Genomic DNA, 27721 nt, shown 5'->3' on the forward strand with positions numbered 1-27721 from the left:
TGTGATGTAACTATCGACCGTTTCCCCCCATACCTAGCAACAGTTTACTTCCCCCGCCACTCTACCACTCCTCCTTACACTTGCACTTCCAGCTCTTGTACTGCGGTTTCTTTCCCCCCTTTTCCATGAAAGCCTTCTGCTGACCTCCAAGAGAGACATAGCTACCTCCACAGTTGGATTTAGTGTAGACTCTGCAGTCAAAGCAGCTGATGACCGATTTGGTATCGTCAGAGTAAGCATGGAAGGACTTGATGTTCCAGGGAAGGTTGTAGCATTTTCCAGGGCGTCCAACGCCAGTGTAGGACTTGCCCTTGCCGAGGTCGAGCTCAATCAACTCGATGCCGCCGTCAGTGCGGGTCTCGAGGACAGGCTCATCTGGGGTGGGGTTTGCGCTGGCGAAGCCAGCGATGACTGCGACGATGGGGAGGATAGAAGAGAAGTGCATTTTGATCAAGACTTTGAGATGTGATGGATATATGTCTTTCAGGTATTGGGATTGATCTGCCCGAGTGATGTTTGTGATGAGGACTCTCGTTCTATCCCTTGGATGCTCCTCATATTTATACCCATTTTCTCCCCATCATCTCGAGATGGAGGCATTCTTCACAATTCGTATAGCCGGAGCTAAGATTCAGCTCACTGGGCTATGTATTCACAGCAAGTCATCGGAGCCATCAATATCCGTCCTAAATCTCCCTCCCTATTGAACAAAGAGGTTGGAAGTGTCCTCACAGTAACGGAGACTTTTCATTCATGTTTCTAATATTGGGAGCATTCTGAGGCTGTGCCAAATGACAAACTTGGACTCATGCAACGAGAAGCCGTTGATCGTTCCCACAGTCCGTATCAAGACGCGAAGAACAGTCAGCCCAGAATGAATGTTGTTGACAGACGCGGTCGAAATCACCGCTGCTAGCAGTTTACCCCTCAATATCTATGATCTCCTAATAAAGAGGAGCCCCTTCGCGTCAATCTCACTCAGCCTCGTCGTCTCACTCACTGTGTGAGTTTGTGACCTATAAGATAGCACCAGCGACAATCTCCCCGCTAGGAGACGCGGGGCGCGTATCAGGTGTTGGCTGGTCTTGAGAGTTTTGCTAACGCAGAATGGTTCTAAATCTCGACAAATTTGATGCAGTATGCGTTGTTTGCTACATAGTAGCCTGCATGGCACTGCGGATGAGTATTGGTCGGTGTCAGATGTTGTGAAACGCCTTTAGTGGATGAATGTGCATGCATCAAGTCTGGAATTGGATAATTTTAGCATCACTTGTTTAGGTTACTCTCTACTTCATTTGTCATGCTGCTTTTTATATCTATGTGATTCAAAATCTGCCAATGGCTCTCGCGTTTGTGGAAGCTGTGACGTGCCCAAGCTTAGGAGGTTTGAAACAGACTGCAATTTTCAGCTTATCCTACCAATCTGTATTAGTGAAATGTGTGTCAGCTGAAAGAGCAGCTCCCAAGAAATTCCCGTTGAACAAAGATAATATACTTATCCACTGTCATGGTTACTACGACCCGTAACAGTTTCGGCTGATGAACAGACATGGTGATTCCTTTCGGCGCCATGTTCATGTCTTGATTCACGTGTCCCTTTGCAATGTGATAAATTTTTTTTATGAACGATTGCTCAGATACAGACAAAGACTGACAACCAATTTTACCAGCATTGTAAAGTGATTAATGATGGGTGTGAGATAGCTGTGACAAGCTGAGATAGGAAAGAGATGTGATTTATACAGAAAAGAGCATTAACCTGGTTATATATGTAATACACAATCGCCCTAGAATCTAATACAACAACAAACACAGCCCAATAAATCAACAGTACAAGAGAAGAAACTAATACCAACATACAGTTCTAATCATTCACCCCCATACTAAATATGCTGAGCATCGACGACCTTATGAACCCCATCGAGGATCCGGAGCAGCCAGAGCAACCAGGTCAATCAGACCAGCCGGACGAGCCAGATGAACCAGGCCAGTCAGGACCGTCAAACCAGGAAGACAAACCTGTTAAATGCACGCATTGTAAAATTCGTGATGCCGTCGAGGGGAAATCGTATTGTCAACCATGCACCGACTCTAATAAGCGTTCTAACGAGAACACAAGAAACAAAAACAAAGAAAAAGGGAAGTGTAGTGACTGTTCAGAGATACTGGACAGAGTGGGAAGTACTTGCAAAAAATGCAACGATAAACGGAACAAAAAAGCTAGGGAAAGGCGAAAGGGAAAGGAGAAGAAGTAGAGCCAGGTAGCCTATAAACAGGTGCTATAATCACATTTCGTAACGGAATACATACAAAGCTGATTTGTTCTATACCCCTAATCAAGACAACAATATGACATTGATTCCCATCACGCTGTAATTTCTACTCAAAGTAGGGTGTTGGCGTGAATAGTGACAAGATAATTTCTACTATATAAAGAACGATTAAGCTGCCTAGAACCAAATCATTTACCAAACCAAGAAGACACAGACATCAGAACTCAACCCCGACTAACATTTCGACCCAACTAACTATTTACAATGCTGAGAATTAAAGACCTACTGAACCCTTTCACGAAGGTGAGAATTAGAGATATTTTGAACCCTATCGAAGAGCCAGAAAGGCCCGGGCCGTCGAATCAGGAAGATCGGCCTAAGAAATGTAGCAATTGCTCGCGTCCAGCTGTCAAAGACAAATCTAAATGTGAAGCATGCAGAGCTGGTATTACCCGTAATAGCCATAAGATAAGAGAGATTCGCAAGCAGGAGGGGATTTGTACAAGGTGTCCAGAGAGGTTGGATAGGATCGGAACCATGTGTAGAAAATGCAATGAATCCAACAAAGAACGTATGCGGGTATATCGTTCGAAGAGGGGAAGTCAAGCCAGTGGAAGGGGTTAGATGTTTTGTCTGTAGCTGTGTGCTATAGCCGCCTTTAGAATTGATACTTGCATGACCTATTTTCACTCTCCTTCTGCTTTAGGGAGACAATTAACTGTACCAAGCTTCACATATTTACTGAATTGCGCCATGAAACTTAGATACACCTCCTACAAGATGTAGCACATTGAGATGTCTCACATTAAAAAACAGGCCTAGACTTGATATAGGTAGAAACCTGCTACATGTTCAGCTGACACTTCAGGCTGACTCTAAGCATGAAATGACCACTATTGCAATTTTCGGTTCCAGATACAATATTAGAAATTTCGTCCAAGTTTCGGACTAGTCCTCATGACCTCTTTTAAAAACATAGATACTCTTACAGCCTGTGAGATTTACTTGCCTAACATGCCGTGTGGATTACTAGGTATTCAGAAAGGGTTCAGCTTCTTTGTAGATCTGAATGATAGCGCTTGTAATGTCCTAGTGACGAATAAAAGCCCAAGGGATGAGCTCGTAATTTTCCAATGATAGTTATAAGTCCAGGTTTTGAGTCTATCGGCAAGCAATTCCAACGGGGGAGTCGTGCAAGACATAGCCTAGCTGGTGTTGTATCTTAGATGCGTTAATAGCCACGCTGATGTGTTATGTATTTGTTAACGCTGTCATAAAATAGTTACCAAAGTTCAAGCTTACCTCATGGTTTGCGATCCAGTTGGTTCTCTCAATATTATTCAGCTCTTGTTGACCATAGTCATTCTTCTTCAGCCATTCTATCGTCTAATCAATCGTACGTGAGATTGATCTTTACTTCTAGTAATAAGATATCGTGAATATCAAACTACTATTATTGTCTTGACCAGAATCGTGCCCTTGAATACAAGTGAACTTGATCGAGGTCGTGCGTGGTCACTAGGAAGATGGATGAATGCCTTATCAAATTATGTAGCTGATTTGCCAATGCAGATGATATAAAAGAAGCAATTTTATTTCATGAAACCAAAATCTCTGCAAGCCGTCAGTACATCAATCGATATCTCATTTCTATGACGCAAGACATTCAGTTTATCATGCTCGACCCCTCATCTACCATGTCATGACCCTAGCATTGAACCTTGACAACCCATTTTGAGTTTCTCACCAGTGCTGTTGACCTACCCAACCCTCGTTCTCTTGACCCGATTTCTTTCGGAGCTCTTTGTTTCAGATCAAAAATGAGATTCAATTACAGTTAGTAACAAGCTTAGAAATCAAGCTTACAAAAGTTCGGGCTTTTTGGGTATAGATGCTTAATTACGACGTATTCACAGTTTCGGACGGAAATTCCAGCCGCCACTCGACGTCATTGGTATGCATGGAGTTTTAGTAGCTTCCTTGTTCAGACACATATAAGACAGCAACAGAACAAGAAAATATCACAAATATTAAACAGTTCCAGAACACTACGAAACAAAGCATCAATTATACTTCAAAATGTCTACACAACAAAAGTTCGAGGGTTGGGTCGCTGAAAAGTCCACAAAGGAACAGGACTTGGTCTGGAAGGAATATGAGATGAAGCCCTTTGAAGACACGGATATTGAGATTCGTATTACTCATTGTGGTGTCTGTGGAACTGACGACCATATCTCCAAAAACGGCTGGGTAAGTCCTCCTCGCAAGATTTACGACTCAAAGACTGACGGAATAGGGATCTACCAAATATCCCATCATCGTTGGACATGAAATCGTGGGTGTAGCAACCCGCATCGGTTCCAAAGCCGAAGGCGACATCAAAGAAGGCGATATAGTCGGAGTAGGTGCCCAAAGCGATGCATGTTTTGAACGCGACGGTCCATGCGAGGAGTGTGCCAATGGTCTTTATAACTACTGCTCCAAGAACACCCCTACGTACGGCGGTGTACACTGGTGCGGAACTCCATCTACAGGTGGTTACGCACGATATCATCGCTGCCCATCCAGATTCGTCGTCAAAATCCCTCAGGGCCTAGCTCCCGAACTTGCGGCTCCGATGCTGTGTGCTGGTGCAACCATGTATGCGCCCTTGAATTATTTCGGAGCAACCGGCCGAAAGGTTGCTATCATTGGAATTGGTGGATTGGGCCATTTCGGTATCATGTTTGCTAAAGCTCTTGATGCTGCCGAAGTTGTAGCCATTTCGAGAGGTTCTGATAAGAAGGGTGATGCCCTTACTCTTGGAGCTGACGAGCATATTGCTACGAGTGAAGAAGGCTGGGCTGAGAAGAATAAGAGGAGATTTGACTTGATCATCAACACAGCAGATGGATCCAACGTAAGTTTTACTCCCTCAACCACTTCATCAACATTCACTGACATGAATCAGATGCCATGGAATGAATACTTGGGTCTTCTGAGAGTAGATGGCACAATGGTTTCGGTCGGTGCACCTGAGAAGCCAATCCCGATCAACATCTTCTCTCTACTCCCAATCCGTGGCAGATTCACATCTACTTCAGTTGCTACTCCCAACGAGGTGCGAGACATGCTTCAGTTGGCTGCCGATAAAAGTCTCAAGCCATGGGTTGAGGAACGTCCAATGAGAGAGGCGAACGAAGCATTGAAGGACCTTCAAGCTGGAAAGCCTAGATTTCGATATGTTCTTGTCAATGAGGACTGAGACTCATGTTCATATAGGTTGTGAATTAAGGGTTGTGTGTAGATGTCAAGCTATTAGAAATCACTGTATTAAATACACGAACCAGCATCGATTATTAATACCCGAATTGCGAAAGATAACTCTCGCTGATATCCCCAGTCATCCTGTAGTTGTTCCATTCCTCGTTGTCGTCCACGAAGTATTCGTCCATCATCCTCTTTTGGCAGTAGTTATACATTTCTGGCCTCTCTCGCTGAAACATACCCTGAGACTGCTCCCCTAGGGCAACAAATACTTCAAAGAGAGGACAGTCGCGAACCTTTAAACCGCAAGCATTGCTCTCAGCATGCCTGAAAAGCTCACTGAGCTTGGTATACTTGCCCCGGCCTGATCCAGTACATCTGGGGCATTTGTAGAAATTGCCCGATCTGAGGCGGCGGCCCCTTGGCTCCATATCCACGTTGAATAGCGACGATATATCGACACGTCCCCATGTAGTTTTGCAGTCGCTGCCCTCCAGATGTGCTACCACGTCAGAGCCCTTGTTGAACTTTTTGCGGCTGCCGATTAAGGAGCCCCAACATCTGAGACGTCCTGTAACTGGTTCACCGTATTCCCGCCAGCATAAGCCCTCGCCGAATTCGCCCTCATCGGAAGACGAAGAATCTTGGTCTGATTCCCAGTCGTCAGGGTCATCAGGTGATGTTTCATCCGAATTTTCAGGTACGGGTTTTTGGATGCCGTGCTTTTGTCTTCCATGCTGCTCTAGCGCTAACTGCATGCTGAAGGTTTTTTTTGCAAGCTGAACACTTGAGATCTGTGTTGCCCTGCTTGGAGTCATGTTTGGGGGGAGAAATAGAGGTTGTTTCTTGAGCCGAAGCTTCTTGGGTCTTATCTCACTGCTCAGGTTGGGCAGCAGAGGATGTTTCTTTAACCTGGCTGCGCTTCTGTGTACCGAACATGGTTCTTCAGTTGCTTCTTGTTAGCACAGACCTTGCTGAATGTCCAGCAAGTAATCGTTTCTAGCTGGGCTTCGGAATTGGTGTCTGCCATTTTTGAATACTTTTCTGTTTTCTGATGTTGGAAAGAAATTGAGGTTAAAGTTCAAGTTGGAGATTTGAAAGAGCAGGTCTAGCTTGGGTTTTTGTAGGGATCAACTGAAACCAATTTAAAAAAGGAGTTTCCATTCTTCCTCAATTTTCAGCCGTGGCGGTGAAAGATAGAGACATAAACACATCATCGGGCTAATTGAACGAATCAACGAACTTTATGCCCAGATACTGCAGCACCTGTCACATTGGCAATGGGACTTGGAGAGGAGAGAGGAGAGAGTACCGCGATATGTCATAAAAGGATTCCCTTTTGTTAGCCACATCATATCATGAACTGACGAAAATGGAAGGCGGTGTGTCATAGGTACTTACCTTACTACTCCTACAGTGCAACTTTACTCTTGCAACGTTAAGATGCACCATTCCTGAACCGTATTGAATCTATCAAAATGTCAAGTGAATATACCAACAAAGTGCCACATAATATATTGAAAAGTCACGTTAGTAAGACGAACCCGAAATCGACCGCAGCATTATGGAACATGGCCAGTACCGCAAGCTTGGCCTCGCATTGAAGAAAGATCCCAAAGCCAACATGATAGATTTACTTTCAACAAAATATCCCAAACAACTGGAATCATTCAAGTCTTCAAGTTCTCTTGTTAGAAAAATTGATCCGGCGCTTCCAGGTCCTATTCCACAATGCACACATTCGCTTCATATCAGCGATCTGCGTTTCAAGCTTGCATCCACTGACCCTTGTACTGTTGTTCGTGAGCTGTCAACTGAAGTCAAAGGACTTCTTAACCTAGGAAATCTCACCGAAGCAGTCATAGACTTGCTCCATCGGGGGAATATTCTTTTCCAGCAACCGTATGTCATGGTTTTGAAGATTGGCGAAGCCATTGCTGTCAAGATAAATCATGCAGTTGTTACCGCAGAATATCGTTCACTTTATTATCTTGAACAGCATCTACCCACTTTCCTAGCTCCTAGGGCACATGGCTTGCTCCGGATTAACTCTTATAGCCTCCTCTTTACTTCATTTGTCCCAGGTGTCGAGCTGGAAAAGGCATGGCCTCAGATGGACGAAGAAGAGAAGCCGGATATCAGCAGCGATCTTAACCAAGCCCTCTCTCTTCTCAGGGCAATCCCTTTCCCGTATGGCACTCTATATGGTGGAGTTAGTGGCGAAGGCTGTAAAGATTTATGACGGAGCCTCCGGATGAATAAGGAGCCGATATATGACGAGAAGGCCTTGCAAGACTTTATTTTTTCTGGGGCTAAATCTACTTCCGCCTTGTATACTAGCCTCTTACGCAACTTGATACCGCCTACTCCTCTCAAATGTGTCTTCACGCACGGTGATTTCCGACCTGCAAATATCATAGTTAAACAGAACCCAGAGGGGAAATAGAAAGTTGCTGGTGTTATAGACTGGGAGGCCAGTGGATTCTATCCGGAATACTGGGAGTTTTTGAAGATGACGAACAATCTTCACTCAAGGGAACAGAGCGATTGGTACAGGTTCTTGCCAACAAGCCTATCCTGGAACCAGTATCCCGTCCACTGGCTTGTAGATAGAGTGCGTAATCGCCAAATGTCCAATAGTTAACTCGAGTTGATGAAATGTTATCTGACGGATGCATGGGTATGTATTAACGCATTTTATGACCTCTCCCTGCATCGATACCAGTACCATGTCACTCAAATGCTTCAGGATACAGTCTAACCATCTCATCAAATGCCTCCTGAGCCTGCGACTTGAGATCCCATCTCGCACCATCATCCACAGCATCAGTAATCTCCTTTATCTTGGAAGCCCAAAGCTTCCACTTTGCCGCATTGAGCTCCAAAATTCGTCCATCAGCGGTTGCCTTCGCTTCATGTGCAAATGGCTCTCCAGCGAGAAGTATGTGGTTAATTGGAGCCAGAACTTAAGCCTGGCGACCTGCATATGAAGCAATGTCGCCTTTTTTCAGTTTCTCAAATGCCATCACAAAGTCCCACGTCAGCCATATGGGTCCATCTGTATCTAGAAGGCCCTCTTTGTATAACTTTGATATGAGAGCAGATGTGTTAATCCAAGCTTCTGTCCAGGTCTGTTCTGGATCTGTCGCGAGATTCTTGGTGGATGCATCGACTGACAAGAGGTTAGTTAGCAGAGTCATTGGAAGGTGCATCACGTACCGTGACTAGCATTCCAGCTTCCGCTTGCAATTGTTTCTAGTCCCCAATCATGATAAACGAACTGAGGGTTCTAACATGAATGTCAGAATGAATGACAATATTTGAAAGGGTTACATGTTCCGTACCACTGTATCATACTCAGTTGCGGCTCCCTTCTTGATACCAATCAAAAATTCGGCAAGCCTATCATGCTCGAGAGTTGTATAAAACACATCTCTTACAGCTTCAAACACGACGTCCGCAATACTGTTGAGTTTGTATGCAGCTCCATACTCAGGCGGTTCTCTTTGCTCAGTCTCAGCTCCATCACCGTACAACTGATAGAATCTGGTCACGGCATCCGGGACTGCCTGTTCATTATCTTTCGGAGCCAATAACAAATCACGAACTATCTCATAGTAGCTTGGCTCCGAAGGGAACTCTTCGAGTTCTTCTTTTATACTGTTCTCGATGTTGATGAGCCAACGTGGTCGGTCTTCTGTTTTGTCTTCATTCGTACTGGACATGATTGTGTTTGATATAAGACCAGAGTTATAAACGTCAAATCAAATCAAGGAATGGAATTTGGAAAGGTTGGGTAGAGAAGAGAGTTTTGCGCAAGACGGGAAGATAGAAATATGAAGAGATGATGCAGACAATCTACCAGGGCTTTTTACACATCGTAAATGAAACAGAGCTGTAGAGTAACCAACAGCTGCGCCATCTCTTGACCCAATCAGCATCTCAGTATCACTACGCGAGCGTTAAGCAAATGTCTACCACGCTGAGTAACATCACCTCTCCATTAACCGACACGTCGTATCATAAATAACCTGATATCATAATTAATGCATTGTGTTTTGAGTTAAAAATGGCATTGACAGAACCAACATCATAAAGAACAATGTGATCAAACACGCTCGCGCGCGTCAACGTTACACAGGATAACTGATAGGTTCATCATCCCGGTCATTACTTATCTCTGTGTTTCTGCTTGTCTCAGGTTCACCGTTTTAAGTATGTTGGTACTCAAGAACTACCAACATGCATATCGTGTCCTCTCAAGCAAGTCAAGACTAGAGAGAACCTCCATCGCAATGACCGAAGTCGTGTGGTCCAAACCGAGGTGAACGACCCTGGTGTTTTACGGGGTGTCATCACCGCAGACCCGCAGGCCCCAACACTGGACATATCTTTGGTGGATATTGTTCAGGACAATTGTAGTCAATAAGATTTGAGAGTTATTTTGTTTGTATGTGTATCAGAACCTACGATATTCGTCTCTAAAGGCTTGAACATCTAGAGCTATAATATTACTGCTACTGTCAATCTCATATCTCTGGAAAGATTGAATGAGTAATACATTCATAGTATTACTGCTGATTTTCAAGGGTGGATATTAATCTTTACCCCCCTTCCATCTCGATACTGATCCAACGCCTTATTTACAGCATCCGAATCTAATCCCTCAATAACCTCAAAGCTACTGGGATGAAGTTTCTTTTCCTTCAGCCATCGAGGAACTTCTTTCCAGAATTCTATCGTCACTTCTGGGTGGAATGGGGATACACCAAGTACAAGGCGGCGTTCATAACCCGCAGACTTGGAACCAATCCGAGCAGTGTCGAATTCTCCTTCGGGCCGACGAAGAGTGATCAAGGTGCCCTTCTTTGTGTTTGACAACGCCGCGATTCCAAGATCTTGTTCCACGCCTGGATTGACTGTGTCAATTGCATATATCAACTCGCCCCCCGTGATAGCACGGATCTGATCTAGCACATCGGGGGCTCGGCGATCGATAACATGTGTTGCTCCAAGAGATTCAAGGGTTTCTTTGTTGCGATGGCCGGCGACTGCGATAATCCGACCTATGCCAGCCAACTTGGCGAGCTCAACTGCGGCTCGGCCGGTGTTGGAGCCCCCTCCAATAACAAGAAGGGTCGTGCTGGCAAAGTCGAAGGACTTTGCTTCGGGTGAAAAAGGCGTGGGCAAGCCAAGACCAGAGCTTGAGAAAAGTGCAATAAATCCAGCCAGCACAATGACGGGGATTGTGGATGCCTCGTCGTCGCTTAGCCCGCTGCTGGCCACCTTACCTACATACCTCGCGTCGACAAGAGCGTATTGTTGCGCTCCATTGAAGTCATTGTTGGATCCGCCCTCGGCAAAGGTGTGGCCAAAAACATGTTCCCCAGGGGTGAAATTAACAGAATACTCTCCGGGCCCGACAGTTATGACTTCTCCGACCAAGTCACTGGCAATAACATATGGCATGCTCGTGACAAAGAGGCCAGCATCTCGACTTCTCTGGTCATGAGGATTTACTACAAGTCAATTAGCTACGGTTCTCTCATTCACCACATCACGATTGTTTGTAGAACTTACAGCCAGCGACAAGGACCTTGACCAGTAACTGATTTTTGCCAGGTTGTGGGATAGGACGTGTCCCCGCGATCAACGGCTTCCCTACCTCGTGTAGTAAAAGAGCCTTTTGAGACATGATTGTTTTTGAGTCGGAAATTGAACGTAGTATCGAATAGACACAAAAGAATAGTGCAAAGTTGCAGAGATATAAGTACTTCATTGCCGATTATTTATACTCTAACGATTCACTAATCACTGTAAACTTCATTGATGAGGCTCCTTTGCGATCGGTTATGTTATTAATCATGACCCCGGCTGCACCATTCATACTGCAGCAGGGTAGCAACTCAATTTACTGGAGACATCTGCACGGCCAGATGTGCGTTTAACCTTTTGATTGCTAATCATTCAAGGTACAGTATCAGATTAGACACGCTAGAGACGTCCTCCCTTGCTCAGTAAGCAACCCAGCCGCTCAGCGCGCTAGCTTTAGACTAATCATATATTAAACGCGTCACCGTATCTATACGGTACTCCGCGCGACACTCCGCTTATTCCATCAGGCCGGCCCATGACAAATATGATCAGAAGGCGCAAAGTACACAGGAAGTCTCGGGAAGGATGTATTCAATGCAAGGAGAGACACGCCAAGGTACGGTGACCGCCCTCCCTGTGCTGTTTCTGCTACTCGCCATGTTGAGGGAAATCTTGGAGCTGAATTTTGTAGTGTAACGAGGTCCATCCTCAATGCTTCCAGTGCGAGCGAGCCAATATCTTGTGTAGCTTCTCGTCCCCTATCTTGACCAAGACGCCCCTCAACGAGGATAGTCTAGCTGACCTGGAGCTGCTGGAGCACTGGCACCGGCATCCAATCACGGGGGACTTGTCCGAGACCACGAAGCAGATTCAATACGGCCTTGTCCGTCTGGGCTTCTCTCATCATTATTTGCTGAATAGTATCTTGGGTCTCACAGCCCTTCAACTCTACAGCGAAGACCAGTCCCAGTCCAAGTGGTACGCTCGCGCTGTTGCACACCAGCAAGCCGCAATTACCCGAGCCAGGCCTCATTTTGAGTCCCAGGATCAGACGCACCAACAAGCCCTGCTGGGATTTACCGCTTTCACTTCAATGTATGCGGTAGCGGAACCTGTCTTTCGCCCGCCTAAAGTCCGCTCTCTGGCAACGTTCGACCCTGTTGAGGAGCTATTAAAGGCACTCCAATTTAGCCGGTGTACCTTGATGTTTGTACAACAGAACTTCGCCCCGATAGTCGTCTCAAAATCGTGGCTTTTTACAAAATTCGTGGCCAATCATCAAAATACTCAACAGGACCTTGAAGTAAGATATCCACAGCTTGCATCTCTCCGAGAACAGATAGATCGTTCGTGTGTGGGGGAGCAAAAGACAGCATGTCTTCACGCCGTTAAAGTATTGTTTCGCCGTATTGCAATGCTTTCGGACAACGTTGGAGACCCTGAACCGGGCAAGATAATTTGGGGTTGGGGACTCGAGGTATATCAGGTCTTTTTAGATTTATGTTCTGCGCGACATCCCGTGGCGCTCGTCATTCTGGCTCACTTTACTGTTTTAATGAGCTTCTATAAGGAGCACTGGTGCCTGAGAGACTGGCCAAGTAGTTTATTGAGATATATCAAGCAGGATCTTGGAGAAGAATGGGAAGAGGCTATGGAATGGCCAGCTAATGTGATCTTTGGGTCAGAAGCTTTACTACCGTGGGGATTGCCGCCGCCACTCGTAGCGGCATAAGATATTTTATTTATTTTTAATTATAAATTGAAGCATAGATAACTCTCCTTCATGTTTCTTAAAATTCTTTACCAGAGGATCTATATAACTAAACTCTAATAATAACCGTCATGTCATAAAGCAGCTGCTTGGCTGCCAACACAATAACAACTGACAGCATAGGGTACAAGATGTACAAGTGAGAGCAGATGTCTCATCCACCTCGTTTTGGCTCGGATCAATTAGTGAATTAGTCTCCCGATTGAGATTATCATTGCCGTAAATGCAAGTGCCGCTCCTACTGACTCATTGGTAGTAGCTCGAGTCAAGGATGCGGCCTAGCGTGAAGACCGTATTGATACGGCCAGTGACCCACAGTCCGTGCGTGACACCCATGTCCTCTCTACCATAGCTCAGTAACACTAAGGAAAGATTGAGGAACTTCGAGTTGCTTTACATGTAACCTGGTAAAGCAATTGACAACAAACCGAGGATAGTATTACAAATATGTTGTTAGTCGAAAAAAGACCGGAGACGGATTGTCATCTTACCTAGGTATATAAGGGCTCAAATCATCCGTCCAAGTATTGACTATTCTTCCAACCATCAAGTCAATCCAGTCTCTTCAATATTCTTTCATCCAGATTCCAAATACAACACCAATCCAACATCACCATCATGTCTACACCAAGAACTACCAAATCTTGGACGGTTGAGGGCAAGGGCAGCCTCGATAACCTCAAGTTTGACAAGGAGCGCCTCCTCCCTGAGCTCTCCGACTATGAAGTTTTAGTCAAGTTCCATGCCGCGTCTCTCAACTTCCGCGACATCATGATTGCTCTGGTAACTAGATTTTCCTATACATCTCAGCTGTCATCCACTAACCATCTCAGGGAACGTATCCTTTCCCTGTGAAGCCAGATATCATTCCAGGCTCTGACGGAGCTGGAGAAGTCGTGGCGGTAGGCTCCAAGGTCACCCGCTTCGAGAAAGGTACCAAAGTGGTGACATTGTTCAATCAAGCACACCTCGGTGGACCGTTGACCCCGAGGGTCTTGGGTAGTGGGTTAGGTGGCAGCATTGATGGCACTCTACGACAGCACGGCATTTTCAACGAGAATGGGCTGGTCGATATGCCGAAAAACCTCAGCTATCTCGAGGCTGGAACATTGTCCTGCAGTGCCCTGACGGCGTGGAATGCCCTCTACGGGCTCAAGGCAGTCCTTCCAGGCGACTGGGTTTTAACACAGGGTACCGGAGGTGTGAGCATCTCTGGTCTGCAATTTGCAAAGGCGGCAGGGGCAAGAGTCATTGCTACGACTTCTTCTGCGGCTAAGGCTGAGATGTTGAAGAAACTTGGAGCAGATCATGTCATCAATTACAAAGAGACCAAGAACTGGGGCGAAGAGGCCAAGAGACTCACGGGAGGCGCTGGTGTCGACCATGTCATCGAGGTTGGAGGTGCGACGACAGTCACGGAGAGTCTGAAAGCCATAGCCATTGGTGGCATTATCACCATCGTTGGCTGGATCGGCGGAGAGGAAGAGACTGGACCGAGTTTTCCCCAGATCCTAGCCGGCATGGCAATTGTCAGGGGAATTGTTGTCGGGAGCCGAGATCAATTTGAAGCAATGGTGCGTATTATCGAACTGAATTGACTCTACGATTACTAACATACATAGATCCGGGTCATCGAGGCTTCCAACATAAAGCCCGTCCTCGACCAGCGCGTCTTCAAGCTCGAAGATCTGAAAGAGTATGTTAATTCCCTGCTGCAAGACTCTATTTACTAATCGATACACTACAGAGCCTATCAGTACATGGCGGATCAGAAGCATTTTGGCAAGGTTGGTATTAGCATTGAATAGATAGTTGAGTTGGGGGAGGCCCATCATCTTTGGCATCCATGTTGTTTATCTAGTGTCTTTAGATTAGATCTATAACTATGTTGGGAGTGTAAATGCAACGATAGTACAATCAGTAACTCCGAAGCATCTTATGAAACCCCACTGATAATCATTCAGAGGCTGCTGCAATCTATTCGATTAGTGTTAAGACTCAGTTGGATATTTATCCCGGTCAACCAATTCCGAATGCCCCGAAAAGCTCAAGATCGTTCACACTAACCTAATATGGCATGAGTTGAGATAGCCAATGACATGTCACCATCACAGATAATACCATTGCAGGGATAACTTAGATTCAAGACCCCGAATACGATGAAATAGTAAAAGTCGTCCTATTTAAACCACGCTCGCGCCCGTGTTTACTGCCGTTGACGCATTCTTTACCGATCCTCTGTACCAACTATGAATCCATCCGGCAATACCAAACAATCTCAAGCCTCCCGGCTTGGGGACAATTTCGTCAGACTGGAAGATTATGGCTTACATCAACCTTCGGCTCAACAGAAGCTCACACCTTTGGACATGAACCTACCTAGGCTCTATGGGGCACGCTGGATCCTTTGCTTCCCGTTGCTACCAGAGTCCGACAAGTTGCAAGTGTTAGTACAGCCTCTTATGATAGCTCGTGAATGAATGGAAAGGTAAAATGCTAACATATTCTCAGGTACAACAAGCTTAAACAAGGACTAGCACACACTGTTGTGTCTATTCCATGGATCACTGGCACGATCGTAAGTCCCCATACTTAAAGTCGCTGTACTTGTAGTTACTGACTGTGTCGCTTGTACCATACAGGGTCCAGAGGAAGGACGTGATCCTGATGATGGAAAGATCCAGATTCTCGAATCACCGGGCCCTATATCGTTTCCGTATGTCCTCCATTGTGCCTATGAGTCCCCTTTACTGACGCACTCTTTAGCTACAAAGACCTCACTGGAATCATACCCTCGTATTCAGAGCTGAAAGAACAAAACTTCCCGCTCTCTGCTCTTTCCACGGCACAGCTTGGTCCTATAGACGCTATGCCACAAGGCCCCCAGCAACCTGTATTTGTGGCCCAGGCGAACTTTGTGGAAGGCGGGCTCCTACTAACAGTGGGTGTTCACCACTCGGCTTGCGACGCCTCTGCTTTGGACGCCATCGTCAGCACTTGGGCTCATAACACTGCTGCTGTCAGCGACGGCACCAGGTCCTTTGCACCATTCGATGAACAGTCGAACGATCGTTCTTCTCTTATGAAAGGCAATATTGACACCGAGTCCGGTGACTCTTGTGGTTACGTGCTCATGCCTACTCCTCCCCAGAGCAACCAGGCAATGCCTGTGTTTGAGATGCCCCCCCTCTCGTCTCGTCTTTTCCGCTTCTCATCGGAATCACTCAAGAATCTCAAAGAAGCTGCAGAGGCATTCTCTACACACGACGCCTTGCTTGCCTTTATCTGGCACCATATGAATTTGGCCCGGGTAAAGTCTGGTGTCTTCACCAACCCTCCTGGTGACGCGGACGTGTCGGCACTGTGTGTCGCCGTTAACGTTCGTAACCGTATCAGCCCTCCACTACCACCATCCTATCTCGGAAATGCATCAATGCCTTGTGTGACTGACAAGCTTCCGGTATCGGCTATCATATCGGGTATTAGTCTCCCGCGAGTTGCGGCAACCATCCGAAGGTCGTTGGCGGCGTTTACCAATCCCAGTCGTGTGTCTGCGACTATTGGGCTTTTGGACTCTCGGACCAACCCCACGGATTATAAACTCGCCTTCAATGCCTTTCTTGGCCCTGATGTTGTTGAGTCGTCCTGGACTGACCTTGGAGTCTATGGCAATGTCTGGGGCGCGATGGGGATGTTGGATGCGTTTAGGATTCCAGGTGAAGGTTCTGATGGAGTGATTACGATACTGCCCAGGCTGAAGGATGAGAGCCTGGAAGTTGTTATTGGATTGAAGACGGAGGCCATGGAGAAGTTGCTCGACGAGGAGAGCTTCGTTCAGGCTGTCGACCTCTAGATATACCCGTGTGGGTTGGTAATTGAGCAATCATTTTATTCTATTCCGTTCCATAGACAATCCGAAAAAGCCTCTCGCTAAATATTACCTACTTCCAGCAAGTCCAAAATCCTTAGACACAGTCGAAGCGGAACTCATTAGGCCTGCCTGAGAGGATCGTGCTAGCGAGAGGCTCACTATGGTTTGTAAGTAGTTGCAGCTGCCTTTGCATCCAGTCCCTCTGTGCGGCAGGAACAGGCAAGGCGCTACAGGCGACGCTCAAGGGCCATATCAGTGAAAATCCTCTAATCATTATGCCCATGTTACTCCTTTCGTTAAAGCTTGAAGTGTTTCGGTCGTGAACTTGTATTCCGTCACTATGGGAAGTAAGGCTTATATTCTTTAAGTCTTGCCCCAGAAAATACGGAACGCTAGAGCATATGTCGTCAACCAGCTCCATAATCACTCTCTCGATTCGATTTCTTTGATCCACGTTCGACGTATCTTCTGTTGAAGCTGACAGGCGAGTGGTGGTACGGAGTAGAATGGATTGAATGATGAGCCTCGATACTCGGTACAAATTCCAGATGCGAGCGATATAGCGATCTGTATATCTGTGAATGACTTGTGGAGTATAATCTGCTCTTCCAGGATTGCTTATGTTTACCGCAGTGGCATAAGACCATTGGGGTAATAGACTACTTGCCCAGATGGATAGATCTGAATCCAATTCGGTGGCATCGGATATTAAAATCTCGGTTTCAGTCGGACTAACATCTTTCGATGTGTCCAGCTGGTAACATGAGCACTGCAGCTGTGAAACTCTAGCTGCTAGTGAAACCAGGCGATCTTCTGGATCTTCATAGGAGGGCACAGTGTTTTTGAAGAAAGTCTCATCAACAGGCATTAAAGTCTGCATTTGACCCAGAACCTGCGAGTGTTATCAGGGTCTATTCAATAAACGATGTCGAAGATTCGTACCACGCTTTTGCGGACAAAGGAAAACATATCATGGAAAAGCCGAGATTGTGAGCTACTGGTGCCACGAGCTTTTATAAGAGCGGCAGCTCCGTCTACATGAGACCCCCAGGCTGATCTTAGACTTGGTTCTCTCATCTTGGTCTTGATACCCGTCAGCATTCCTTCCTTAATATGATAGTAATTTTAAATGTGTTTCAGTATACTAACCTCATAACCACATAAAAGTAGTACAGCGTATAGCGTTTCGTCAGAGAAAGGTAGGTTGGGGTCCTGGATAGCCGTTCGGAGGGCACTTAGGGCCTTGGTATAAGATTTGCCAGACAGATGAACCGCTTGTGGTATGATGTTTGAGGCAGACGCATACGATATTGCTTTTGTTGCTAAACGCAAGACAGAGCCTTGTTGGCTTTGGAAGTAAAGAGAGGGGAGTTGCTGATGAAGATGGCGCGTAGGATCTTCGTTTGGTAGATTGTCGACCGTGCTATTGTAGAAATTGTTTATCGCAACGTCCTCTTTGGAGGTGCGGAATGCACACGGGATAGTTACAGCTATATCAGAATACGATGCTGAGAATCGTCCAAGTGTAGTGAAAGACGAAACGATTTGATCTGGCCGAGGATGGTTTTCGACCTTTTTCTGACGATGTTTTGCTCTCGTTTTAGTTGTTTCATCTCGGAATATGAACTGGGATTGAATTCGATAACCGTCACAGGTCTTGCCTGACTTGACGCAACGTGAACATGCCGGCTGCCCTTCATCGCACTGTAACTTTTTAATACCATTTGTATAAATCAGAGCTCATAGCATCCATCGTACCTTTTTATGCAACTTTCTAGATATCTTCTGTCAGAACACCGCGGATATTTGAAGGTGTCTAGCATAAAGTAACTTACCTGCAATTTTGACATCCCCGGCTTGGTCTTCCACAGTAAACCATTGATAATATTTTCGAATGACTGTATGTTTTAATTGTTAAATATGTTCGATAGTCGTGCGAAAGTAGAGACTGAAGGTGGTTAGGTAAACACTTGCAGTACTAAATGTAAATTTTCCATATTTCAGGGGAAACGTTCAATTCTGTTTGTCAGATAAAGCCAGCCAAGTTATTAGCTAAGCGCCCGCCACAATAAGTGGGGTAGATCTAGAGCCAATACCGCAAAGCGTAGTAGTGTGAGAACGAAAATGATTAGTGCATGTATTGCACATTCCTCATGACATTTGATTGTAAGAGTATTGTTACTATGAATGTTACTACTCTAACAAGAGATTTATCCACTCTTTGCAACAAGTGTACCGCGCTCCTTCAATGCGCCGATCAGTTGGAGAATTGCCTGACAGGCCAGTCTGGCAATTGTATCGCCACCTTCTAAGCGGGGATCGAAGGAGCAGACAACAAGTGAGGTTGGGTTCACCTTCTGAGGAATCATCTGCATCAAGCCTGTTAAGTCCTCGGGGAAGAAGCCACCGGCGGAAGGGAAATCATTGACACGGCCCAGCGACTGGTCGAGGACATCCAAATCGAGATGGATATGGGCATCCTTGATATCATCTCGTCGATCAAGAACAGCAGCAAGACCAGCCGTAAAATCAACCTTTTCATCGGCCTTGCCCCAAACCACATCGACTCCTGCCTCCTTGATCCCCTTGATTTGTAGCTCGGAACAATCTCGCAGTCCGCACCATATGACCTTATTAACATCCAGGGGCTCGTGGCCAGGAACACTCTTCATCAACGTATGCCAGCTCGAACCAGTCATCATCGAGGCAGACATAGCATCCAGATAACCATTTTCATGAATCGAGGGGTTGTCGAGATCATCGTGAGCATCTAGCCATAGAGCGCCAGGCCGAGCACCTCCGGACTTATGTTGGTTGAGTCCAGCCAAGGTTCCAGTGCTTCCATAACAGTTCCCGGATAGAACAAGAGGGAACGAGTTGTTCTTGGCGGCTGTGGCGACGGCATTGGAGATACGGCGAATGATCTCAAAGGTCTTGCCAATTTCACCTTCGAACTCATCGACAGGGCCGATATTGATAAATGAGACGGGAGCTAGTTTTATTAAATCCCGCTCGATGCCGTGGGAGAGGATGCGAAGAGGACCGCCCCCGACGCGATGGTCATAAGCGCCGACATGGTAGGGGCAGACAACAATGGTGATTGAAGTATATGTCATGATGTCCGGAGTCACTGATGATTTCTGAGAATTGATTTAGTAAAGGTACGTCAGCTCAAGGGAAGGGGAAATTTTGATAAATATATAAGTTTCAGATGATGACGTTATAGGTTAAACTTTCTAGCGGCATTGGCTGGGTGTAAATGGTTGGAACCACTTGGGGTATCTCAGGTACCCGCAATGCGCCCCTGCTTAGAAACAGGATGTAGACAGTCTTTTCATACGCTATTAATGAAGCGAAGCATTGCGTTTACCAACATCTGCACCATTTGCAAATCAATTAAAAACAACAGTTATTGAGATATATATACGCGCGCATTTAGAAAAAAACAAACATATAGCCTTCTATAGTACCTTTTGCATCTCAACCATCTTATTGTGCGCCTTCTGGAGCCTCTCCTTGAGATCCCATCTAGCATCTTTGTCAACCGCATCAGCCATCTCTTTGAGCTTGGAAGTCCAGTTCTTCCATTTCTCCGCGTTTATCTTATAGTTCCGTGCCATTTTTGTAAGAGAGATGACCTTGGAAAAAGCATCGCCAGCGATAAGAATATAGTTCGCAACGGCAAGAATCTGCGCTTGTTTGAGAATATGTTTTGTAATATCACCCTTTGTGAATGTTTCGAATGCTTTCTCCAGGTCATGCGATACCCAGAGAGATCCATAACCAGCAAGTAGATCTTGATCTTGTTGGACGAGCTTAGCGATCAGAGACGCCGTGTTCAACCAGACGTGGGCTATCTCTTCGGCATCAGGCCTCTCTTGGTCCAGAGTAAACCTGTCGGCTAATTCCATCGTCAGTAAAACTTGGGTCAGAATTGGTCAGGGCTGAGATTTAGTCCATACCGTGAGATCTTTCCCATGCCTCCCGAGCAGCCATTTGTATACCATCAAATTGACGAGCGGGATCAGCACCCTGGCACAGTTAGCATTCATCGTACTCCGGTATGACTCCTTCTCATATACAAACCTCTTGTTTGCACTTGGGTGGAATGTCTTTAGCCATTCCAATGAGAAATTGAGAAAGAATCTCGGCCTTGGAGTCTGGATAAGGCAACTCATAGACCGTATCAAAGACGATGGTTGTGATGCTGTTCAAAATGGCCGTGGTGTCGTATTTATGTGGCCCTTCGTCACCGTCCTCTTCCCAACGAGCGTTTTCGACATCAATGCTAGTCATGTAATGATTATAGCATCGTTCGATGGCTTGTGAGATTACTTCGTCGGAGTTGCCTTGGTGCAGCAGCATGTCACGGACAGCTTCATAATAAGGAGCCTCATTGTCAATGTCTCGCTCATCTTGTTGCTCCTCGATAGAGGTTTCGATAAATGTTAGCCATTTCTGACTTTCTTGTTTGTTGTCTTGGTCAGGCATGTCTTGTGGGGAAAGTAGTCAAGATAGAAAGAGTACGTGGGCAAGTTTCCAAGAATAATATGAGATGATACTGTGAGATACAAAAAACTTCGAACCTTTCGAGCAGAGAAACAGCCCCTCCACCGAAGTACCTCTCTATGAAGTTCCAATCAACACCCGAATGAACCTGGACAAGAAACCCACGCCCTTCAAAACGATTCAGAATCTCGAGAAAAACCCAGTTCGCCCTAGAGATAGGGCCCGAATGGAGCGCACCGAGCTCAATACCCCCGGCGCCTTTCGGGGTGTTGCTGCAGTGGATCAACAGACTGGTCGCAACTACGGGGTTGCGGGAGTTATCTATCATCCTGAGGGTAACCCTCGGGGCTTTGCTCGTGCGCCCATGGAGCCTCTGAGTCGTGAAGGTCGTCAATATCTCAAACGGTTTGCTGATGATGACGGTGATCACCGTGTAACCACGTGGCCACCTCGTGACGAGGATGGAGATGATCTCGCATTGTATGAAGGACGTTATGAAAAGGTCAGGGCCTCGAAGCCAAAACCGATGCCCAAGTCTCCGAACAACAAGTTATTCAAGAAATAGTCACCTTATGCTGCTTAGACTAGGCTTCTGAGACTATTTATCTTTGTGTCTTAAAACTCAAGAGGTCGACGTTTCTGCTTAGCACGAGGGGGAGAGGGGGAGAGGCAACATCATAATGGATGGGTAATATGTTTTGCGATATTTTTTAGTGTTAGTGCAACAAATCATTCGTTTTTTATAGGCAGTTCAATGCATTTTGTTTAGTATTCAGACAAACGGTTATCATCGCCATCATTGCCATAGCATCATTAAAATAAGTCAGCGACGAAATAATTTGCCATGTAGTCTTGTTCCTCGCACCCACTTTCCTTATGCACATTTGAACATAAATCACACCTGACCACGCTTCTGCTATACTGGCCCAACTCAGCCACGACCAACAAAAGACCTGCAGGTGCAAATCAGACCAACAACAATTTCTGCCTAAACATCCTTGCAGTTGTTTTGACCTCTACCTTGCCAGATACAATCTGCCTTATCCACCCTGTCATCGGGCGGCAGCCCAGTCAGGCTGTGCATTTTTCTCCAATTCCCGCCAAAAAGAAAGAAAAAAAGAAGAAAAAGCTGTTTCAACCCAAACCCAGGTTATACAACCACAGCATTTGCATTCACTTCGTACGATATGAGCTTCGGTTACTCTGTTGGTGATGTGCTCGCCATCATTGCACTGGCTAACAAGATCCGGAAAGACTTTGTTGGAGCGCCTGAGCAGTTTAAAAGCATCAATCAGGACGTTCGGTCGCTCTCGATCGTCATCCAAGATGCTTACGCCAATTTGGACCACATGTCGGAAGGTCATGCTGCCAACTTCAGCGAGATCATTGATACTTGTCAGACTTTACTTCACAAGCTGGAGAGCATGATGAGCAAATGGAGCGTCATATCTGATACAAGCAAAAGCAAAACAACACGTAGATTGTGGAAAAGGCTGAGGTGGGAGCCAGATGAGATAAGCGACCTACGAACGCAAATTACATCCAAGATCACGCTTTTGAACGCCTTTAACGACCAAGCAACAAGTCAGAACGTTGCAAAGCTCATACATCGAAGCAACAATGATGAAAAGCAAGCTACGTTAGATTGGATAAGCTCAATCGACTACATTCCGCAGCAAAACCATCTGGTCAGCAGACTCCAGGCCAACTCGAGGAAATGGCTTTTCGACTCAGCAGAATACCAGAACTGGGAAAGTCAGAGAGGTCAGGTCTTATTTTGCCCAGGTGATCCTGGAACTGGTAAAACCTTTACAACAGCCATTGTACTTGAAACGTTGCAGGAACAGTCACAGGACAATCCCGATGTGCTGAACACTTTCGTCTACTGCACATACCAATCACCAGACCAGGATGTCCATGGCCTGATAGCTAGCTTATTCCGCAATTCTCTTCAACAGGCTACAAATATTCCCGACGCTATCCTTTCACATTGCTGTCGGAAGCAAAGTGCCAAGCACGGTCTCTTAAGAAACGAGGCGATACAACATCTGGAAATGTTATACAAGTCTTTCCAGAAAGTCACATTGCTAGTGGATGCTTTGGATGAAGTCCCAACAGAAGTGAGCCGACCTTTCATTGCGGAGATCCTCAAGCTACAAAAGACGTGTCGATTCAATTTGTTTGTGACGTCTCGCCACATTCCAGAGATACAAAACCAGTTCACCGCCCATGGTGCAGCCATACTTGAGATTCGAGGAAGCGACAGAGATATTCATCGATTTTTGAATGATTCAATTTTCCAATTGCCTAGGTTCGTCGCTAGAGATCCATCATTTCAAGTCGAGATTGTCGAGAGGATCACTGAAGCTAGTTCCGGAATGTAAGTGTATTATTCTCACACGCAGATTTGTCGTAACCCTACAAAAGTGTTCTCTCATGACAGGTCACATTATCAAATGTTTAAACTAACTCTAAATCAGGTTCCTCCTCGCAGAACTCCATTTGCGATCTTTAAAGAACAAAAAGTCTCCCAAGGCCCTGCGAGCCTCTCTCGCCAAGTTGTCTATCGGATCGGATGCGTACGACAGTGCATACCAGGATGCCATGACAAGAATTTCTGGACTAGGTCCAGAATCCGAAACACTTGCTAAGCAAGCTTTGCTAATAATAATTTTCGCCCGGGAGTCCTTACGCACAGAAGATCTGGCATATGCATTGTCCGTCGAACCAGACAGTGAAATTATTGACGACGAGAACGTGCCAGATATTGATGACATCGCAAGTATCTGCGCTGGTCTGATAATTGTTGATCAAGAGAGCAACATCGTCAAACTAGTACACAAGTCGGCACAGGAATACTTTGAGCGTCACCAGGCACAGTTGTTTCCACGAGCCAGCGAAACAATGGCACGTCTGTGCCTTCAATATCTCAGTTTATCCACTTCAACAACAGACTTCGACAAGAGGGTTGAATTCTCGTGGCCACCCTTTAGAAAGTACGCTCACATGAATTGGGCCTACCATTCTCGTTGTGCTGAGAGAGATAATGAAGCCACCAAGGAGGCAGACGTCGATCTTGACAAGAGTATGATAGCCCCTGATCTTCATTCCGTATCCACTTTGGCAATCGATCTGCTTGCAAAAGATTTAGCAGGCAGTCTCTCCTCGGCTCTCGAAAATGCTTGTCGAGAAGGACGTCATGCCTTGGTAGAGTTGCTTCTCACCGTTAATGATTACGATTTGAATTGCGGGCCAACCATGGCGTTCGTAGCGAGTCCAAAATCACGACGTGGTATGTGGGTAGAAATGGAAACGACGAGTGAGATGGAACAGGAAAACGGCGCCGCCATGCACGGCTGTCTATACAGGGGTAAAAATGCTTCGTTGCACGCATGGACCTCAGGGAACATCATACTAGAGCCTTGTGTCAAAAAAGGTGAATTTCTGCTATTAAAAGCGGCTGAGATGGGTCATGATTCCATAGTCAGAATCCTCCTCAGACACGGGGCAGACCCAAACAAAGTTAGCCCTTCGGGTTTAACAGCTCTTTACATTGCGGCAAATTTCGGACATGAGAAAGCAGTGCTTCTTCTCTTAGAACAACCCACCATTGATCCAGAGTGCAAATGCAGGAGGATAAGGAAATTTGACAACCTTGGCCCAGCGATACTGTGGACTCCACTGTTAGCTGCCGTTAAGGGCGGTCACCTCAGATGCGCAAAGCTACTGCTTGATCGTGCAAATAGAAATTATAGGGATGAGCTGGGTAGGAACGTCGCTTGCCTCGCTGCTAAAAATGGGGATAGCGAAATGCTCAAAGAGCTGCTCAAATGGTCGGATATTGAATTTGATCCTGCAGAAGGTATTAAATGCAGGTCGGCGTTGGAGATCGCACTGAGAGAGAGCAAAGAGGAAGCTGCTCTGGTTTTAATACCTCATTCTGACGCGAAGCGTGTCTATCGAGGTGGAAACAGGCCATTGAACCTTGCTGCCACAGCTAAATCCGGTAAAGCCATTCAACTATTATTCAGTCAAGGCGCCCTGGTGAATGCGAAAGGCAGGAAGGGTCGGACTGTTCTTCATACTGCTGCCATGACGGGGGACGACGAGACGATAAAGCTCATCCTGGTCCACCCAGACATTGACACAAACCTCAGAGACGATGAGGGAAACACGCCTCTCATGGAGCTCTTACAATGGTTGCTTGATTGGGCTAGCCAAAGCCGTAGCTTCGAGCGAAAGTGGTCTCGATACAAAGACATGATTTTGAGGTCAATGCATCTGTTACTATCAAGGCCTGAGTTGGATATCAATGCGCAAAATCTCGAAGGCGACACAGCTGTTCTCATGGCGGCATCTTTTGATGACACAGTTGATTCAGGAGACAAAGATAGCATATTCAATGCCATCTTTTACCACCATGGTGTCAACAGGGAGCACAGAGATGAGTTCGGCCAAACAGTTCTTAGTCATGCTGTTATGGCGGGCTCTCAGAGGGTTCAAACAATTTTGAAAGAAACGCAGCTAATGTATCAGTTCAGTGAGATCCAAGATGATGGTGAGACGCTGCTTTCTCTCGCTGCTGAGCATGAATGGGATGGACAGCTCAAATGGGAGGACATTGTGAATATGTCGCCTCCAGAGTTTATGGATCGCAAAGACAACGAGGGCAAAACTCCGGAAGAGGTTCGGGACGATGCCAGGAAGCATCGCTATGAGCTGCAGCAGCACACGGAGGATATGAGGCAGCAGCAAAGGAGACTAGGCATGGCCGATTATTCTTCTCCTCCTCCTTCCCCTTCTTCCTCCTCCTCGTCGTCCTTGTGTTTAGATCCAAGTACAGATGATTGATGACCGTGGAAGTATCCTATACCACTGATCAAGTTACAAAACATGCACTTGCAAAGCCTTTTTTGCATGATTCCCTCACATATCTATTCATCATAAGAATTTAGATAATGCCATAGCCATCACTTGGCAACGTACCAATTTAAACCCCGAGTCCCAGACTGCCAGGAAATGTCAGACAGCTTCAGACCCATGTGCAAGGCACAATAGCCGAATAGAACTAGCTTGAGGACTCTGAATTGGGATCATCTTACCATTCGAGTTTATAGTAGGCTACTAAGGTATTGTGGTCAAGTTTTCTGCATTCCTGAGGGCTGCCCACCCAACGTCAACGCCAATATATGACCCCCAGCATTTTCTACCTATTGCAGTGCGAATTATAGAATTTTCCCTAATGGAGAGATTTATCCAAATGAGATTAGTTCTAGGAGCACGTTTCTTTGTCAATATGTGAGTGTAATAAGCCAAGATGCATTCGGCTCCAGAGGCCCAGTCTCCAACATGTCTCAACCAGTCACGTCTCCACGTGCTCCAATTAAAGCGCGTAATTTCCATTGACCTTCCAACTCCAGCTCTCAATCCTGGTCGTTCACTATCTCTCCTTCCCATCCGCCCTCATATAAAATGTCGCTCGCCTGGTTCCGCTGCAGAGCGAGGCTGCTCGCCTTAGTAGCAGTCTTTCTTTTCGGGACATTCTTCTGCCTCACACAATACGCAGATATGGGCTCGTTACGTCAGGGTTCTCTTTTGGCCCTTCTCTCATCAACACCAGCTCTCATAGGCTCTGATCCGAAATTAAAATGGTATCCTCCTAGTGAGAATAAAGTCAATTCTCTGAAGGGTGCGATTGATGGGGAGGGTACTTATGGGTTTATTTTTGACTCGTCGGTCACACCTGATGAGAAGTATGGCACGTATAATTGGTGTAACATGCCACATGCGAGGAAGAGGGAGTATAAGAAACCTGAGAAGGAATATGAGCTTCAATATGTTGAAGTGGTAAGTTCCACATCTCTTCTTTCTGTTGAGCTATCGGAAAACTTACTCTCCTTCAGATCCAAAGACATCACAAGCGCACTCCCTACGCAGCCAACGCGTTTCCAGTGGAATCATACCAATGGAACTGCGATAACCAGGGTCTGTACTACTTCGGCAGACAATTCACCGATGAACCCAAACCCAACGCTCAAGGGTACTGGAAAGGCTTTATATCCGACATTAATCCCTTCATTCCCTCCGGATGGATCGGATCTTGCCAATTTCCCCAAATTACAGCTGAAGGTCTCGACGACTCATGGGTGCACGGCAAAGATCTTTACGAAGTGTACCACGACCTTCTAAAGTTTATTCCCGGCCGTGGGGAAGACTGGCGAAGCAGGGTCAAGTTCAGAGTCACCAACAATCAGATCACGAGTCAGGTCGCGGGCATGTTTATCAACGGCATGTATCAGACTACCGATTCAGTTCCGTTACATATTCAACAAGCTGGCGTGGACAGTCTTGAACCGCAGTACAAGTGCAGCGTTGGGAGCAAGCTGACCAGTGCTATCAAGTCGTCTTCCATCGCGGAATGGAAGAAACATCTTGACAAGACGAAGAGTCTGTACA

General features: G+C 46.1%; 17 protein-coding genes across 17 annotated transcripts; 10 read left to right on the forward strand and 7 right to left on the reverse strand.

Annotated features, from left to right (window-relative positions):
- Positions 1-61: 61 nt before the first annotated feature.
- Positions 62-445, reverse strand: FGSG_00230 (uncharacterized protein; the record flags this gene model as incomplete). Its single annotated transcript, XM_011317554.1, has 1 exon — positions 62-445. The coding sequence occupies one exon, from the start codon at positions 443-445 to the stop codon at positions 62-64; it is 384 nt and encodes a 127-aa protein (XP_011315856.1).
- Positions 446-1889: 1444 nt separating this feature from the next.
- Positions 1890-2255, forward strand: FGSG_11717 (uncharacterized protein; the record flags this gene model as incomplete). The annotated part of the gene is made up of 1 exon (XM_011317555.1): positions 1890-2255. The coding sequence occupies one exon, from the start codon at positions 1890-1892 to the stop codon at positions 2253-2255; it is 366 nt and encodes a 121-aa protein (XP_011315857.1).
- A 227-nt stretch (positions 2256-2482) lies between these two features.
- Positions 2483-2955, forward strand: FGSG_11718 (uncharacterized protein). Its single transcript, XM_011317556.1, has one exon. It carries the CDS (start codon positions 2538-2540, stop codon positions 2895-2897), a length of 360 nt encoding a protein of 119 aa, XP_011315858.1. The 5' UTR covers positions 2483-2537; the 3' UTR covers positions 2898-2955.
- A 1397-nt stretch (positions 2956-4352) lies between these two features.
- Positions 4353-5517, forward strand: FGSG_00231 (uncharacterized protein; the record flags this gene model as incomplete). The annotated part of the gene is made up of 3 exons (XM_011317557.1): positions 4353-4523; positions 4570-5172; positions 5224-5517. 3 exons carry the CDS (start codon positions 4353-4355, stop codon positions 5515-5517), a joined length of 1068 nt encoding a protein of 355 aa, XP_011315859.1.
- A 94-nt stretch (positions 5518-5611) lies between these two features.
- FGSG_00232 (uncharacterized protein) lies at positions 5612-6549 on the reverse strand (the record flags this gene model as incomplete). The annotated part of the gene is made up of 2 exons (XM_011317558.1): positions 5612-6271; positions 6490-6549. 2 exons carry the CDS (start codon positions 6547-6549, stop codon positions 5612-5614), a joined length of 720 nt encoding a protein of 239 aa, XP_011315860.1.
- A 534-nt stretch (positions 6550-7083) lies between these two features.
- Positions 7084-7761, forward strand: FGSG_11719 (uncharacterized protein; the record flags this gene model as incomplete). Its single annotated transcript, XM_011317559.1, has 1 exon — positions 7084-7761. The coding sequence occupies one exon, from the start codon at positions 7084-7086 to the stop codon at positions 7759-7761; it is 678 nt and encodes a 225-aa protein (XP_011315861.1).
- Positions 7762-8774: 1013 nt separating this feature from the next.
- On the reverse strand, positions 8775-9244 carry FGSG_00233 (uncharacterized protein; the record flags this gene model as incomplete). The annotated part of the gene is made up of 2 exons (XM_011317560.1): positions 8775-8799; positions 8877-9244. 2 exons carry the CDS (start codon positions 9242-9244, stop codon positions 8775-8777), a joined length of 393 nt encoding a protein of 130 aa, XP_011315862.1.
- Positions 9245-10103: 859 nt separating this feature from the next.
- On the reverse strand, positions 10104-11214 carry FGSG_00234 (uncharacterized protein; the record flags this gene model as incomplete). Its single annotated transcript, XM_011317561.1, has 2 exons — positions 10104-11038; positions 11100-11214. The coding sequence occupies 2 exons, from the start codon at positions 11212-11214 to the stop codon at positions 10104-10106; spliced, it is 1050 nt and encodes a 349-aa protein (XP_011315863.1).
- A 444-nt stretch (positions 11215-11658) lies between these two features.
- FGSG_00235 (uncharacterized protein) lies at positions 11659-12846 on the forward strand (the record flags this gene model as incomplete). Its single annotated transcript, XM_011317562.1, has 2 exons — positions 11659-11730; positions 11806-12846. 2 exons carry the CDS (start codon positions 11659-11661, stop codon positions 12844-12846), a joined length of 1113 nt encoding a protein of 370 aa, XP_011315864.1.
- Positions 12847-13503: 657 nt separating this feature from the next.
- Positions 13504-14693, forward strand: FGSG_00236 (uncharacterized protein; the record flags this gene model as incomplete). Its single annotated transcript, XM_011317563.1, has 4 exons — positions 13504-13668; positions 13719-14459; positions 14508-14581; positions 14633-14693. The coding sequence occupies 4 exons, from the start codon at positions 13504-13506 to the stop codon at positions 14691-14693; spliced, it is 1041 nt and encodes a 346-aa protein (XP_011315865.1).
- A 441-nt stretch (positions 14694-15134) lies between these two features.
- FGSG_00237 (uncharacterized protein) lies at positions 15135-16738 on the forward strand (the record flags this gene model as incomplete). Its single annotated transcript, XM_011317564.1, has 4 exons — positions 15135-15331; positions 15397-15463; positions 15528-15601; positions 15652-16738. The coding sequence occupies 4 exons, from the start codon at positions 15135-15137 to the stop codon at positions 16736-16738; spliced, it is 1425 nt and encodes a 474-aa protein (XP_011315866.1).
- A 112-nt stretch (positions 16739-16850) lies between these two features.
- On the reverse strand, positions 16851-18606 carry FGSG_11720 (uncharacterized protein; the record flags this gene model as incomplete). Its single annotated transcript, XM_011317565.1, has 4 exons — positions 16851-17648; positions 17699-17863; positions 17906-18460; positions 18592-18606. 4 exons carry the CDS (start codon positions 18604-18606, stop codon positions 16851-16853), a joined length of 1533 nt encoding a protein of 510 aa, XP_011315867.1.
- A 360-nt stretch (positions 18607-18966) lies between these two features.
- On the reverse strand, positions 18967-19872 carry FGSG_11721 (uncharacterized protein; the record flags this gene model as incomplete). Its single annotated transcript, XM_011317566.1, has 1 exon — positions 18967-19872. One exon carries the CDS (start codon positions 19870-19872, stop codon positions 18967-18969), a length of 906 nt encoding a protein of 301 aa, XP_011315868.1.
- A 345-nt stretch (positions 19873-20217) lies between these two features.
- On the reverse strand, positions 20218-21247 carry FGSG_11722 (uncharacterized protein; the record flags this gene model as incomplete). Its single annotated transcript, XM_011317567.1, has 3 exons — positions 20218-20657; positions 20719-20788; positions 20843-21247. The coding sequence occupies 3 exons, from the start codon at positions 21245-21247 to the stop codon at positions 20218-20220; spliced, it is 915 nt and encodes a 304-aa protein (XP_011315869.1).
- A 244-nt stretch (positions 21248-21491) lies between these two features.
- On the forward strand, positions 21492-21830 carry FGSG_11723 (uncharacterized protein; the record flags this gene model as incomplete). The annotated part of the gene is made up of 1 exon (XM_011317568.1): positions 21492-21830. One exon carries the CDS (start codon positions 21492-21494, stop codon positions 21828-21830), a length of 339 nt encoding a protein of 112 aa, XP_011315870.1.
- Positions 21831-25792: 3962 nt separating this feature from the next.
- FGSG_00239 (uncharacterized protein) lies at positions 25793-26116 on the forward strand (the record flags this gene model as incomplete). Its single annotated transcript, XM_011317569.1, has 1 exon — positions 25793-26116. The coding sequence occupies one exon, from the start codon at positions 25793-25795 to the stop codon at positions 26114-26116; it is 324 nt and encodes a 107-aa protein (XP_011315871.1).
- A 621-nt stretch (positions 26117-26737) lies between these two features.
- Positions 26738-27714, forward strand: FGSG_11724 (uncharacterized protein; the record flags this gene model as incomplete). Its single annotated transcript, XM_011317570.1, has 2 exons — positions 26738-27112; positions 27169-27714. Coding segments are annotated over 2 exons (921 nt in total), but the record flags the coding sequence as incomplete, so codon positions are not given.
- Positions 27715-27721: the final 7 nt, after the last annotated feature.

This window comes from Fusarium graminearum, chromosome 1 (assembly GCF_000240135.3).
Source record: "Fusarium graminearum PH-1 chromosome 1, whole genome shotgun sequence".
Taxonomy (NCBI): Eukaryota; Fungi; Ascomycota; class Sordariomycetes; order Hypocreales; family Nectriaceae; genus Fusarium; species Fusarium graminearum.